This window comes from Anabrus simplex, chromosome 1 (genome assembly GCF_040414725.1).
Source record: "Anabrus simplex isolate iqAnaSimp1 chromosome 1, ASM4041472v1, whole genome shotgun sequence".
NCBI classification, from domain to species: Eukaryota; Metazoa; Arthropoda; class Insecta; order Orthoptera; family Tettigoniidae; genus Anabrus; species Anabrus simplex.
Window position 1 is genome coordinate 152,354,628 of NC_090265.1, and position 15,959 is coordinate 152,370,586.

At 39.9% G+C, this 15,959-nt stretch overlaps 1 protein-coding gene across 2 annotated transcripts in view; it reads left to right on the forward strand.

Annotated features, from left to right (window-relative positions):
• Positions 1-15,959, forward strand: part of MED27 (mediator complex subunit 27) — a 102,018-nt gene that overhangs the window by 39,046 nt on the left and 47,013 nt on the right. For both annotated transcript variants that reach the window (XM_067139539.2, XM_067139532.2), the window contains exons 4-5: positions 3,460-3,553; positions 13,232-13,438. In XM_067139539.2, coding sequence (XP_066995640.2) covers positions 3,460-3,553; positions 13,232-13,438 — 301 coding nt within the window. The remainder of the gene's footprint in view (positions 1-3,459; positions 3,554-13,231; positions 13,439-15,959) is intronic.

Sequence of the window (15,959 nt, forward strand, 5' to 3'; positions counted from 1 at the left end):
AATCCGTAGTCTCATTCCGACCAGCACAAAAGGCCTTGACCCGTCGTGCAACCATCCTGTACGGTAATGCATTCTCGCCACAGGCTTCATGTAACCTTTGATAACATTCTGATACATTTTTGCTTTGGGCAACCTCGATTTTAATCCACAAACGCCGATCGCCTTTTGAAAACATGCTTTAGTGTGGTGAAATCAACACTCTTCACTTCAGCATTAACACTTTTAACTGGATATTTGTCATTTGCACACTACACATTGACAACAGCACCAACCGATCGCTCCCATATCCTATTTGCACATGTCCGATCTCCTACGAGTGCCTGGAATACGTTTCATTCCTTTATTTACAGCCTTCGTAATAAGGTGCTAATTATTTCCATCAAGCCATAATCGTGTGTCATATTGTAGATCTTCCAAGTATTATATGATGTTGAACATTATCATGGGCTGAAGATACACTTAAGAAAATGGAAATTGCAACACCATGAAGGCATTGGTCGTTTGTGTTGATTTTCAAGATATGGAACGATGCCATATAGGTATGTAAACGATCAAAGTTTCAGAACCGTTGCATTGTTGTTACAGGTCTACCCACGTGATTGGTCGGAGAGGAATCAACTCCAGTATACGGACTCTGGTGTAGCGTAGTTGACTTGCAGTCTGTGCAGTGAAGTGTTCCCCGTCAAACATGCCTCGACGACAGAGAAGAGCACGCTATCAACAACTGTCACCGTTTGAGAGGGCTCGGATAATTGGGCTGTGTGAGGCTGGATTATCGCTAAGAACTGTCGCTGCACGTGTTGGCCGACAGGCATCTACGGTACAACGTGTATGGCAGCAGTGGTCAAATGAAGCTACCCACACTTGTAGACCTGGCACAGGCCCAGCACGACAGCTGTGAGAGAGGATCGCCGCATCATTCGGATGGCCCGGGTGGAACCCCATGCAACAGCAGCACAGATTCGAGCAGCTGTGGCACCCCACGTTACACAACAAACAGTTGGTAATCGCCTGCGTGCAGCTGGCTTCCAAGCCCGTGTCCATGCAGGTGTTCCAATGACCCCACAACAGCGACGTGTAAGGCTGGCCTGGTGTCGAGAAAGATCGACATGGGTCGACGAATGGCATAGGGTCGTCTTTAGTGATGAATCGCGCTTCTGTCTTGCCCTCAGTGATCGCTGGAATCGTGTGCGCCGACGTACCGGGGAGAGGGTCCGCCCAGATCTTATTGTCGAGAGGCACACAGGGCCAACACCAAGCATTATGGTCTGGGGAGCTATTGCCTTTAATGTGAAATCACAATTAGTGCTTGCTGAGGGCACTATGACTGCTCGACAGTACGTTGATAGGGTACTCAATCCAGTGGTTGTCCCTATGATGGCGAACATTGCTAATAGGATGTTTCAGCAGGACAATGCCCGGGTTCACACTGCACGCATCTCCAGAGAAGCTCTCCACAACATCACAACCTTAGAATGGCCTGCCAGATCCCCGGACCTCAGTCCTATTGAGCATGTGTGGGACATGACGGGTCAACAACTGGGCAACCGTCCTCAGCCACCCACAACTCTGCACCAACAACTGACCCATGCAATGCAGCGAGCATGGGCCACAATTTGTCAGGAAGCGATCCAGGGCCTTATTGAATCCATGCCTTGAGGAATTCATCATTGCAGCTCGTGGTGGGCACATCCTGTATTGATTGTTGCCCAAACTTGCGGTCAGAGGGACCTGAAAGTATAAACATTGAAGCACAACCGAACACTCGTCCTGCATGTTCAATTGCAGCAATGTAGCGCCACTCCTTCTAGGTGTTGCAATTTCCATTTTCTTCAGTGTAAATCAATAAAAGCAACTCCAGTGCTCTTTCAAATCCATCCTCTGTGTATTTAGTTAAATGGGCTGCCAAATTTCCTAGAGGTCTGAAGTCTTGTCTGTTCAGGTATTAATAACCCTTCGACAATAGTGGCCAAGTGGTTTAAAAGAAGCCTTTTGGTTATCTTATAAGGGTGACATAGTAGTGAAAGAGATTGATTACTTTTGGGGTTGGGTGGTTCTTCCCTAGGTTTCAGGATGGCAACTACTTTGGTTTTTCTCAATACTTTTGGGATCTGCTTCTATTGCAAATGGGTATTAAAGAATTCAACCAGCCATTTTATGGTTACTGATCCAAAGTTTTGTATTTCGTCCACCCATATATCATCTAGGTGAGCTGTTTTAGTGTTTTTGTATTGTCATACGGCTTCTTGCAATTCTTCATCAGTAAATTTTTAGGAGAGTTTGTTGGTTTCTGGCTCAATTTCTCTCTGTATTTTAGATCATGTACTGTATTTTTCCATTTAGCAGAAGCTGGTAAGCAGTCTGATTTGGAAATACTTTTGTGTGTTATTTTGAATTGTTATTCAGTCTGTGTAATAGTCTCCATGCCATCTACCTACTTTTTATCCATTCCTGTCCATTCTACTTTCTTAATTTTTGCCAGACAATTGGTGAGTTTCAAGCCAGCATCCAATGTTTGTTCACTGAATGGATTTTCATCAAAGTGTTTCATATATTCCTCCAGTAGTTTGGTATTCTCTCTATTAAGGTCAGGAATATAATGGGTTCAGCAACCTTGTGGAATTGATTTCTGGGATGATTCCTTCACAGCAGCCACTAAATCATCGTAAGATTCAAATAACGGATTTCTCTTGGACACAAGATTATCTGGTGTCTTAGTAAACTTGCTCAAATTTGCTTTTATGATGTTATAACATTTTCTGAATGGTGCAGTTTTAGGTCATACAATGAAAGAAATCTAGCATCAGGCCTATGTTGAGTGTTGGGGATTGGGGAGTCAATACTTTTAAGGCTTTGAGAGATATTGCCTCGCTGACAATTATGAAATCTGTAGCTCAATTTTCAATGTCCACAGGTAAACGATGGTAATTTGCTGTCATGTATTACTGGTAAATTACTTGAGTCAGCATCACTCCTTCACCATTTTCATTATCTTCACAACCCCAAATACTGCTATGGCTATTGAAGTCTGCTACGACAAATTGAATGCTTTCATTGTGCACATAGCTTGGTTCATGGTAAAAGAAACCTGTTCCATGTGGGTTATATACTGACTCAACTTCCTTGTTGGAGCTAAACAATAGCTTTAACCTTTTATTTTTTAACATCTCAATATAAGCTTGAATGTCTTTCAAGTTTTGGCAGTTTTTGACAATAGCTTAGATTCTGACTGTAGGCTTAGTGCACACTGGAGGTGACATCTCATATTTGTAGGTAAAAATATTCAATTTACTAAGTGTTCCATTTTGTCACTCACTTCATTTGAGCTACTTCACTAGCAAATTCCATGAGTGATGGAATATCTCAGATATTCATGTATTCTGCCTTTAATTTGCAGGGTATGGTATGCATGTAGCCAGTGTTATAAATGTATTAATATCTGATCTTTCTCTCTTACAGGACTGTCGATACTGTGATTGCTACTATAGACAGGCAATTTCCAGATATGACTGTATCTATTTCAAGGCCATTTACTTCTAATGCTGTACTCCAGGTATCCCTTAGAATGATTATACTTTCTGTTCAGTTTAGAATTTTGAAAGTGTTGATGATGAATTATCAATCAGCTATCAATAATCTGCATATAGGGCTGTGGCAGATTCCCTATCAGTGGTTTTCCTAGCTTTTTCTTGAACATTTTAAAAGAATTTGGAAGTTTATTGAACATTTCCCTTGGTAATTTACCCCTTACCCCTTGTCCTATAAATGAATATTTGCCCCAATTTGTCCTCTTGAATTCCAACTTTATCTTCCTACTTTTAAAAGTTCCAATCAAGTTTGTCTACTTATAAGAACTGGAAAAAAATTCAAAGAAAAACAGCTGAATTTGTTCTGGGTGCTTTCCGACAAAAGAGTAGCGTTACAAAAATGTTGCAAAATCTGGACTGAGGAGACGAGCAGCTCAACTAAGTGGTATTATCCAAGCTGTCAGTGGAGAGATGGCATGGAATGACATTAGTAGACAAATAAGTTTGAGTGGTGTCTTTAAAAGTACGCGTTGTAGGCGGTTTATATAACCTTGGGATATATTTATATGATGTACTAAGTAAATTTTATCTCACCATACCAAGGTCATGTGTGACGCCATATGGTGTCACACCAATTTTTAGGAAAGATAAGATATAGCGTGACGCCAATGGCGTCGCAGAATTTTTTGACATGGAATGTGCAATACGAATTTCAAATACGGGAGATTTTTTTGCTAATTCAAAGTAACGCAATATTTATGAAAACCTAGTAAAATGCAAAACAAGTACTTATATTACATTACATATTGTTGTGAACAGTTTTCTGATAACTCTAAACAATGAAAATATGAGTCTCGGCACGATTGGCAGGCAGTGACACTTGCATTGCAACATAAGCATTAGACTTTAAACAACAATTAACCTTCAGTCACTCTTTGTTGTGAAATGATTCAAAGCACTTCAGACAAAGGAAAGGTGTGTCACGACAGGTTGTGCACAGTTCACACCCTTTTTGAGGCAGAAGCAGCAGCCCTTCTGCCCATGACCTTGCATAGTTGCTGATAGCAGCTTCGACACCGACCTCGAGCTTTCCTGCAATATTGAAAGGAAGAAATAAAAAATAATTTTATAATTAGTATTGACATCCTTCGGAAGTGCAATAATGTTGAAATTGATAATACTTACCTGGTACTTTTCTGTCCTTCCGTCTTGTTGGCTTCCCCAAGGTAGTGGTTCTCTCTCTTAGGAGTACGTCTAACAGGGTTGTTAGACAAAGTAGAGTGCTGACCACGTTTCTTCGAAACTCCGCAGGAGACATTTTCCGATGTCCACCTCTTATTGTACAGAAGCAGTGCATTTACAATGGCAGTACCAAAAAGAATGTCATCTGCAATTTTGTGGTACCATCGGATGGTTTTCCTCATTGCAGTGTGTCTGCAATATCTATTCCTCCTTTCATTTTATTGTACGTTATTACCATTTTCGGTTTAACCACATCTTCGTGTTTCCTGTTCTTTTTGCCCGTAGCTATTACATCATTAGAACATTTGGTTGACACAATCAGCACGTCCCTCTGATCTCTCCACTTCATCACTGTCAATCCATTTCCATTCTCCATTGCAATGAGTTCTCCCTTCTTAAGCTTTGCATTTACAACATCCTTTGGTAAACCTTTTCTATTTTTCCTAAGTGTGCCAATAAAATGTCTTACGATCCGGTAGCACCTCAGCGACCACTGTCCAGATACGGGTCCATAAGTTGCATTACAACTTGAGTAGCCATGCTCAGTGTATTCTGAGCATTCAAGGTACCTTTACCAGCGTATACTTTAGTTTTGTAGGTGTAGCCAGTGTCGTCGCACAGCTTAAATTGTTTAACACCATACTTGTGTGCCTTACTAGGCATAAATTGCCAGAATGATAAACGACCCCTCCACGGAATCATTGATTCATGAACTATGAGGTTTCCACCTGGAGTTTTGACACTCTTGAAGTTCATATGCATTATATCTAACAATGGCTGAATCTTGTGCAACTTTCCAGCTGAAGCATCGTTGGGACCAAAGTGCCAGAATCAAAGTAGTAACTGAAAACGATTTCTTGGCATTGATTTACCAGCTATGCCATTTCCATGTACAGAAAACTGGCTCCAGTAATTTCATAATGAAGGCATTCTTACAAGACCCATTCACAGGATAGTGGAATTCAAGAGGACAAATTGGGGCAAATATTTGTTTATAGGAAGGGAAGTTAGGAATTGGAATAACTTACCAAGGGAGATGTTCAATAAATTTCCAATTTCTTTGCAATCGTTTAAGAAAAGGCTAGAAAAACAGACAGGGAATCTGCTTCACTGTTCATAACATTACTATTACAGATATATAGAAATAGCGTCACTGTAGTACTTAGACAACAGTCAAAGAATATGGCAATCACGACTGACGTGGGGACTGCCTTCTGAGCAACGAATAACTGACAATTTACCACGCTTCCCCTAGCCACTGCCGGTTTTATAGATTCAGTGGTGTCATTCAAAAGATGGGGGTTCCCCAATCGACTATGGCTCGAGGTCTCAACCGCTTTCTCAAAACAAAGCACACGACCGTTGGAACACAGCCACTTAATATTTAGGTTGAAGTTAGCCGAAATATGAACAGATATGGATCTCTAAATTCAGCTGCTACTTATGGGAATCAACATCTATGTCATCTGATGGCCAAGCAGGCATCAATTTTTAGTAGAGGGACAAGGTCTCTCATAGTGCATTGGCACTACCGGTGGCTTCAAGTAGCCTACGCAGTGGCCTCCACGGTATGCACTAGCCACGCATCTTGGGTAGGTGTGCTATAGTTCCATTTTTATGAGTTTCGACTTGACAGTTAGCCGGAAGTCAGCCGGTGGTGCCAAATTGCCACGAATACAAACAGCTGATTTACGATACACAACACGAACAGAAACGTAAGTACTGGAATATAAGTCCATAATCAGTTATTCTTTGTAGCAACATACATGATTCACATAAGATCAATAATACACAACACATTTAGGATAAGGCTACAAGATAAAAATATGTCAATGCTCGAACAGATAAACCATGAGAAAATTAAATTTCTACTCACCATGTAGAAGATCTCGCGTTGCTGTTAGATTTATTTTCCCGTAACGAAGGAAATAATCCTACAAAGCGAATATACCACTCATTTCTCAGTCACTATCGGCATTGTCATCATCTGTTGAGGTTTCACTCTCGCTTGACCCTAAAGAGATAATAAAGTCTTCAACATAATCGTCTGAACTACTTAATGCCCGTTCCTTCTGGCTATCCACCACATAAACTGGGTACTGGGGCTTGTTTTGTTTCAAGAGATGCATAAGATCCCCCTGCCCCATGTCATCGCAAACCGAAATATTGTGCTCCTTCAACCACTTAATCAACTCATTCTTTCTACCTGCCATTGTTGGTGTTTTGTCAAGAATGACTCTCTAACATTACAAACAATTTCCCGGGCCCGGCTCCTTAGTGGAGTACCTCGTCCGAAGGGCTTTCTTCTCTTGGGAGCTTCATCCTTAAACGTAGGCGTTGACATGACTGAACATCAAATTCACACACGGGCCTAAAATTAACCTACTACATAACTACCGAACGAAATGTTAAACTAAGCTACTATATAAAATAGATCACCTGTTACACACTATTTACTACAATATAACACGCTATACTATTAAAAATACTAAACAATACATTTATAAACTCTACACTGCGAAATATAAACGAACAACAACCTAGCACAAGGACACACAAAGACCGCGAAAAGGACTGAGCACAATACAACACACAGCTGATAGCACATGGTTACAGTAAACAACAAATCGGCAACACTGCTAACTGCAACTGGAATCTAACGCGCTCTATCGGAGTGATCGGCTGTCTATGATTGGCTGTTGATTAATTCACTTACCCTCTACAAAAGACAGCGCTCAAACGTCAAGTCGAAACTCATAATAACTGAACTATAGGTACCAACTGACGAGCCCAACCTAGCACACGAGGGCGAAACGCTGGCAACCAGGAATGAGTTAGCTGGAAAATTTATAATGTCCAATAATGGACTATTTATATTGGTATTATAAATTTACTCATTCGGGACAAATATTTCAGATTCCCTATGGGAATCAACATCTATATCAGCTGTGACACTACCCGCAGGCTCGTTCAAACTTTTAAATAACAGGTCGTTTCACACCTAGCTACTGGCTGTCTTCTATCAGCACGCAGTCCAGAATAAAGCCGTTGGATAACTGCCTCGCAAACAAAGTCTTTCAAATGTAACGATACCACAGTATCCAAATAAATGTACCTGGGACAATATGATATGTCTCAATACGTTACAGCTGATTTCATCAATATGTTTTATCTTTTCACTTGAGCAATTCAAGATCACCATAGCTCTCTGAGTAGACTTGAGGCAGACTATCCGGATGATACCGAGCTGAACCACATGACATCTCAATGATCAGCAGAATACACTGACCATTACCCAGAGCTGCGGAGGATGAACGAAAGATATCATCATTCCAGAAACGAAGGAAAAAAATAAGTTTCTTAAAATAATTGTATATAATTGCTACGTAGAGAGAAGTATAGCTCATTTGTAGTTAAACTTTAGGTAATATATCGTTATTGTCTTCAGAATGACCTAAATTGTGTTAAGATTCTTGCGAGTGATTTATTTATTGTGTCGATATGAGGGAATAGGTAGTCTTCCTAAGAAACAAGACTAATTCCAGTTAGGGAATGCGATATACAGGGTTATTCTAAATGATTGTTGGGTTTTCGTGAAATTTTTTTTGAAAACATGGAAAATTTACCATTTTTCTTGTTGCAGTAACGATTAGACAAACTTTCAAAGTTTTGTTTTGCTTCAACTGTAGTACATAAGTTACCACCAGATGGCAGTAATAGCAGTGTTTAACAAAATGGCGGTTAGCAATAAGGACAAAGCTTTTTGTGCTCTTTAATTTCATCAACACTGATCCGTTACCAGAGTCCAGCGCCATTTTTGGACAAAATACGGGAAGGAGCCTCCTTCCGACAACTCTATTCGCAGATAGTACGCAGAATTTGTGGATACAGGTTGTTTGTGCAAAGGGAACATCAGTGAGCGTCCTGCTGTGTCAGAAGCGGATGTGAATCGGATTATGGGCGTATATCTCCGTAGTCCTAAGAAATCAACTACGAGATGTAGCAGGGAACTGCAAGTTCCTCAAACCACAGTATGGCGTGTGTTACGAAGGCGCCTAAAGGTAAAGCCATATCGCTTACAATCAAGCTCTATGTTTCAACTTTTGCATGGCACTGCAGGAATGGATTGAAGAAGATTATGGTTTTCTTGACATAGTAGTTTTCAGTGACGAAGCTATTTTTCATGTAAGTGGAAAGGTAAACAAACAAAATGTTTGCATTTGGGGTGCAATGAACCCCTATTGTTATGTGGAACATGTGCGAGACTTTCCTAAGGTGAACTAAGGTGAATGTGTTCTGTGCCGTTTCAAACACGAAGGTCTATGGCCCGTTCTTCTTCAATGAACAGACAGTAACAGGGCTGACTTACCTGGGCATGCTCACAGAATGATTGTTACCCCAGTTGAGTGCTGCAACAGGATGGTGCACCACCCTATTTCCACAGGGAGGTTAGAGCATTTTTAAAACAAGAACTTCCACAACGATGGATGGGATGCAGAACGGAAGGTGATCTGATGCTCTTATCCTTTCCACCACGTTCACCAGATCTTACACCATGCGATTTCTTCCTGTGGGGATATGTTCAAGATCAGGTATTTGTTCCTCCTCTACCATTGGATATTCAGGAAGTGAAGCAGCGCATCCAAGCCGCCTTCGAAAGCATCACCGCTGCCATGTTGACTCGTGTGTGGGAAGAGATGACTATTGAGTAGATGTGTGTAGAGTGACACAAGGCGCACATATCGAGCATTTGTAATGTACTATGTATGTCAGAATAACTTTATGAGTTCTTCTTCTTCTTTTATGACCACATAGGATCACTTTAGTCAGTCCATCGTTCAGGTCTCTTTGAAGGGATTGTTCGGGCTTTGTTGTCCTCCCAGTACTTCTTCAGACGCTCCGATCTTCGTGCCCTTTCCTCAGTTGAAAATGTGCGTGTTGTTGGTTTGTTTTGTGCAAGGGTAAAGCGGAGCTTTGTATTCTTGAGTTTTGTATTCAATTTTATCTTATTTTTGGTGTCTTCTGTTGTAAGGCCTATTTCCTTCAGATCCTCTCTTACTTCTCTGATCCATTTACATCCTGTTGTGGTATTTTTTGAGACGAGATTGTGTTGTACTAGTTGTTTCAGAAGTCTCGAGCCCTGCATCCTCATGATATGTCCAAAGAATCCCAGTCTCCTCTTACGCATAGTATCTGTAATGGGTTCTAGCTCTTTGTACACGACTTTGTTAGGTATTAACCGCCACTGTCCATCTTTCTGAAATTTTTTGTTGATACAGGTTCTTCCAATCCTCCTTTCAATTTTCTGAAGTCTGTCAGTCTTTGATTGTTTATTCAGGTAAAAGAGTGTTTCTGCTGCATATGTAGCTTCCGGTTTTATAACTGTGTTGTAGTGTTTTATTTTTGTATTTATTGATAGACATTTCTTTTTGTAGATATCCCATGTTAATTTTTGTGCTTTAGCTAATCTATTTGTTCTTACTTGGATTGAGATTTTTTCATTTAAGTTATGTGTTATTACTTCTCCAAGATATTTAAACTGAGTTACTATTTTGATTTTATTACCATTTATGGTGACTTCTTTTAGCTGTGTTGGTTTTTGGGGCATAATTTCTGTTTTTTCAAATGATATTTTGAGGCCAATTTTATTTGCAATGTTTTGAAGTTCTGATATCTGGGTTTTTTGCTTCTTTTATGTCCACTGCTAGTAATGCTAAATCGTCAATTGCACTGTGAGCTATGAATTTTTGTAACCCCAACAATAATTTAGAATAACCCTGTAATATTGTGATAGTGTTATTTCAGTGAAATCAGAGAATTGTATGTGAAGTGATTATGAGTGGGATATTTTGGGATCTTCGATAAAATGCCGAATGATGTGTTAATATGTGGAGGTTGTACGTTATCATGAGTTAGAATAGTGTTAGATATGGAGATGATGGCAGGCAGAAGACATGTTAATGTTAGTTAAGATATTGATCCAATGACATGAATGGTCGAGAATGTATTTATGCATAAAAATAGGTTATGTATGCAGAATATTTGAAAAAATAGGAAGATATATGATATGAAATGGGAAATAAAAGATGATATATGAATGTAATGCGGAATGAATTAAAGGAATATATATTGCTACGATATAATAAACGGAATGGAATATTTGAAGAGAAAGATGAGATTATTGGCGCAAACTAGGATCATATATGTTTATGATGCAATGCAGTTTTTTTTTTTTTTTGTCGAGATCCATATCCTATGATAGTGATGGCATATTGCAACATTTATAAAATATTATGGCAGGATAAGATCATCAAAAGAAATCCTTATGAAGTAAGTTGTTTATTAACTTGATCATTTTGACTTGGTATTTCTACTGTAAAATCCCATTTTCTCAAAAATTGAGTATGGCATACATAGGTTAAGATGGATAGTTATTACTACTTTCTATAGAGAATATACATGAATTGATATCACATATCTTTGAGAATGATATTCCCTACATATTTAATTAATTTGCATGAGGTCACATACTGATTTTTATACACACTTGAGAACCTAGATCAGGGCCTCTCAAATGCCCAAAATCTCACACGTGCAAATCGAGGTGTAAGAGCTCCGTGCACTGTGCATCGGTTCCACTTGGCTCGGCTCGAACCAACACTTCGTCTCTGGGCTACTCGGCTAAGCTCAACTCAACTTGGCTCGGATTTGGAGCGTTACAGAGCAAGTGAGGAAGAGGGAGACAGGGGGAGTGAGCGAGATGGGCGTGGGGAAAGACAGAGACAGCGCTATTGCTCCAAATTGAGGAGTGGGGGTCTGCACTCTGGGTAACCAAGCGAAGTAGTCTTTTGCACTGTGCACAGTGCATGCACCCTGAGAGGCCTTGATTTAGATGTAGGTTATGTTCAATGTCTGATTTATGTTGGAAAATGAGTTAATATATGACATGATGTTGGTCAATATTATAATTTCAAATGAATAGTAGCACATGTTTGCTATTGAATAAGAATTTCCAGAAGCATAACGTGTGATTCTCCGAAAGAAGATATGTAGATCTTACCCTAAGAAAACTGCAGGAATTTTGACATTGACAAAAACGAACGTACATAAAATATGTAATTATAATATCTTAACCGTTAATTTCCCATGCAGATATGCATTTATTTTATCAGTTGCGTTTATGAATATTATATGAAAGTATGATTATAATTAATTTCCATTGTGAAATTTTTTTATATGCGACGGATAAAACAGTGACCATTATCGATAATTTAAACCTTTAGATTAAATGTTAATTTATTGATTTATAAATTTTAACTTCATAATTTCATTTTCCTTTATCTACATTTTTATATTGTTTGAATAAATGATAGCAGTTATGATGTTATTTATAATTTTGATAGTAATGTAAGGTAACTTAGAATTGAGGCATTGAATTATCATTCTTCTTACAGCCCAACGATACATCGCATGGAGACGTTCATTATGATTAATGACAGATAAAATATTGGTTAGCGTATCAGCATTATCTTGATCCCACATAAAAAAAAATATTATGAACCCTGAGAGACTGGTCAGGATTTCTTTTACGTGGCCCAACCTGGATGCAGGAAGGGCGTATTATATGACTTGTCACCCATTCATGATCGAATGTCTAGTTGAAAGTTGCAATGTTCAGTGCTCTTGGGGTCCATCTCTGTACTGCATTTGGTTCCTGCTCAGTGATCTTCTGTACTTGTAAAGGACTTTTTGAAATACATACGATTCTGAGATGGATTCCTCTCTGTTTCTCGTTTATTAGAACCAACATGGAACAAAAACTTACATTCTGGTGATAACTTGCTTTTGTAGAGTCATAGTTCTCTATCGGGCTGGCATAGGAAGATCAACGGAGACAACTTTCATAGAGCCATCTACCAGCGAATACTGTCAACTGCAATGACCTAAGCAACATATTATTCAAATAAATGACTATTGTATGCAAAAAAAGGACTTAATGAAATAATGTTTCTAGTAATCCTGAGATGGAGAACTTGCTTTTAATGTATAAAACATATGTGTTATTATTACGGTTTTCTCACAATATTGTGTTACACATTCAAATTATAGATTGATAGATGTATACTATACTTTTATATACTGTGTAAGTTGGCTACATGTTGCTGTGGGCTACGTAGCTGTAAGCTTGCGGTGAACTTGTACACCACCGTTGGCAGTCCTGAGGATGGTTTTCCATGGTTTCCTATTTCACACCAGGCAAATGCTGGGGCTGTACGTCAGATAAGACCATGGCTGCTTCCTTCTTCCTTCCCTGTTTCATTGTTGTTGGAAATGAAACGTGACATTAGTGTGCTGTTAAACCACTAGCCAAGTACTTAATTATAAGCATTGCTTCAGATGGACTGTTATCCTCCTCTTAGTAATAACTGATATTTTGTCCTTTCTGTTTTTGTTCTTGATAGATTACACTTGGAAGAATCCTTAAAGCTCTGGTAGCATTTAAAGGATTGATGATCGAATGGGTGGTAGTGAAGGGCTTTTGTGAAACTTTGGATCTCTGGACTGAATCAAGACATAAAGTGTTCCGGAAAGTGACTGAAAATGCTCATGCTGCCATGCTACATTTCTACTCTCCCACTATGCCAGAACTAGCTGTTCGTTCCTTTATGGTAAGACCTATTTGCATGCTTTGCTAATTGAAGTAAATAGAACGTTCATATTATTTTTAAGGTACTGTACATTCATATTTTAAAAAGATTTAATACAATGGCAGGCTGAGGGAGCAACTGTCATGGATGGCAAGGGCACACATGAAAGGACATGAACAAGTCGCACTTTTCCTTTTCTTGTATTTACAGTATCTTTATCTGGCTTTTTTGTTATGATACACTTCTCTCTTCGAGAAAGAATGGGAGAAAGAAAGATTCACACATATGGTCCCTTCAATGATCTTAGATGTCCACTTTCCTGATGAAATTGCAAGGCAGAAACAAGCTTGTCAGGTGCTCAGAAAAGAAATAGTTAGACCTGGAAGAATTGGGAATGATGAATAGAGAACCTATTTGTAGAGACTGCAGTGTTTTTTTGAAGGTTAGAAGTTTCTCCTTGTCATTTTATCTTTTCATGTTTGTCTTTCCTTATAGTGCTCTTTCATTCCACACTGGCCTGCCATTTATCCTGATGTTTGTTCCTGTATTTATCCAGCTTTCTTCTTAACCTACACTTACCACGTCGTGAAAAAGTGTCTAGATAGCCTTGCTGTGAGTGCTGAAGTTTGCCCTCCTGATGAAGCTGGGAAGCAGAATCATCATTATCATCATAATCATCATCATAATCTGCAGCAGCTTCCAACCACGGCCTGGGTCTGCTTGGAACATTAGCCTCTCTATCATTTTCTGTCCGTCCACCACTTCTCTCACTGTTGTCCAGTTCCCTCCTCTTGCCTCAGTGCTCTTCTTTACACCTTTCAGTCATCTGGCCGTCGGTCTTCCTCTAGGTCTCCTCCCTTCAATCTTCTAACATCCTTTTTGTTATCCTCTCTTCTCCCATTCTCCTAACAAGTCCGTACCAGCGCAGACTTTTTATATCTTTTCCTGTAGGGGTATTTGATTTGCTTTTTCCTGAACTCTCTCATTTCTTACCCTGCCCATTCTTGTTAAACCTACTCAGTACCTTTGAAACTTCATTTCCACTGCTTATATTCTACTTTTATCCCTCTCCTTCATCACCCACGTTTCTGATCCATATACAATATTAACACGTTCCCTGCGGCAGTGAATTTCGATGACTTAATGTTACGTCGTATCGGCCCACCGGTGACCAGATGCTGCCTTTAGTTATTATCGGTTCGGGTCACCGGTGACCTGACGAATTTGACTTTGTTTACTCCCTAGTATGACATCCTAAACAATGCAAGTGCACTTGTTGTGTGCGTTATTGTTGAGGAGACATTCCAGCGTATTTACCTGTGCGACAGTGTTCCGATTCAACAATTGCGTGAAACAGAAACGACCCCGGAAATAATTGGGTCACCGGTGGGCCGATCAAAACTAGCAGTATGCCTCGATCCTTTACTTCAATTGGAACACTATGTTGCCATTAGTTAACAGAAATTCGTAACTAGGACGTAGTTACTTCGCAATTCTGGGAAGTTCGCACCGAGGGATAAGAGTAACATGTTTCGGGGCACATGGTGACCCGAACCGCACGGAACGTAATATAGGCCCACCCCAGTGCTGTCCTAACCCTCTTTCTTTTCCGTGCCGCCGGTGTGTCAGAATGTGAAAGCTCCATACCTAAGAAAGGACGTGAAATTGCTTGTAAATATTATATACGGAAGATAGTAAATATGTCAATAACTATTCCAATAACTCCAATAACCTCTATTGGCTTTCCTAAGAGCAATGTAGAAAGCAGATATCAGAAGGGTGGTACTCCTTAAACAACAGTCTACGATCTGCGGACAGCAACACTCTAGGCTTCATTCACCGTAACCGCGCTAAGCGATTCCCGCGTAAAAATATAGGTCAGACAACAATCGGGACTCAGGGTGACCCGAAGCGATATGAATGGAAGATGAAGAAAACTTCCTTCGGGTCACCGGTGGGCCGATCAAAACTAGCAGTATGCCTCGATCCTTTGCTTCAATTGGAACACTATGTTGCCATTAGTTAACGGAAATTCGTAACTAGGACGTAGTTACTTACTTCGCAATTCTGGGAAGTTCGCACCGACGGATAAGAGTAACACGTTTCGGGGCACATGGTGACCCGAACCGCACGGAACGTGTTAAATAGAAGGAAGGGTCCACCTTTCAATACTCCGTTGTTAAGTTGAACCAAATAGAAGTTACAACCTGTTCATTTGGGACCAGTTTCAACACATTTGAAGTGTCATCACCACCCAATTAGCAAAGCAGTGCAAAAATTAAGTTTTAAAGATCTAGAAACAACTAACACAATGTTAAGACCCCAATTAGAGTACGATTCCAGTGTATGGGACCCAAACCGGGATTACTTGATACCAGAACTAAAAAGATCCGAAGGAAAGCAGCACGACAAACGAGTAGTGTTCCAAAAATTTTGCAAACTTTGGGCTGGGAAGATGTGGGAGTAAGGAGACGAGTTGCCTGACTAAGCAGGATAGTCATCATCATCAATGTCCCACTCCAGTCGCCCGGGTGTGGTTAAC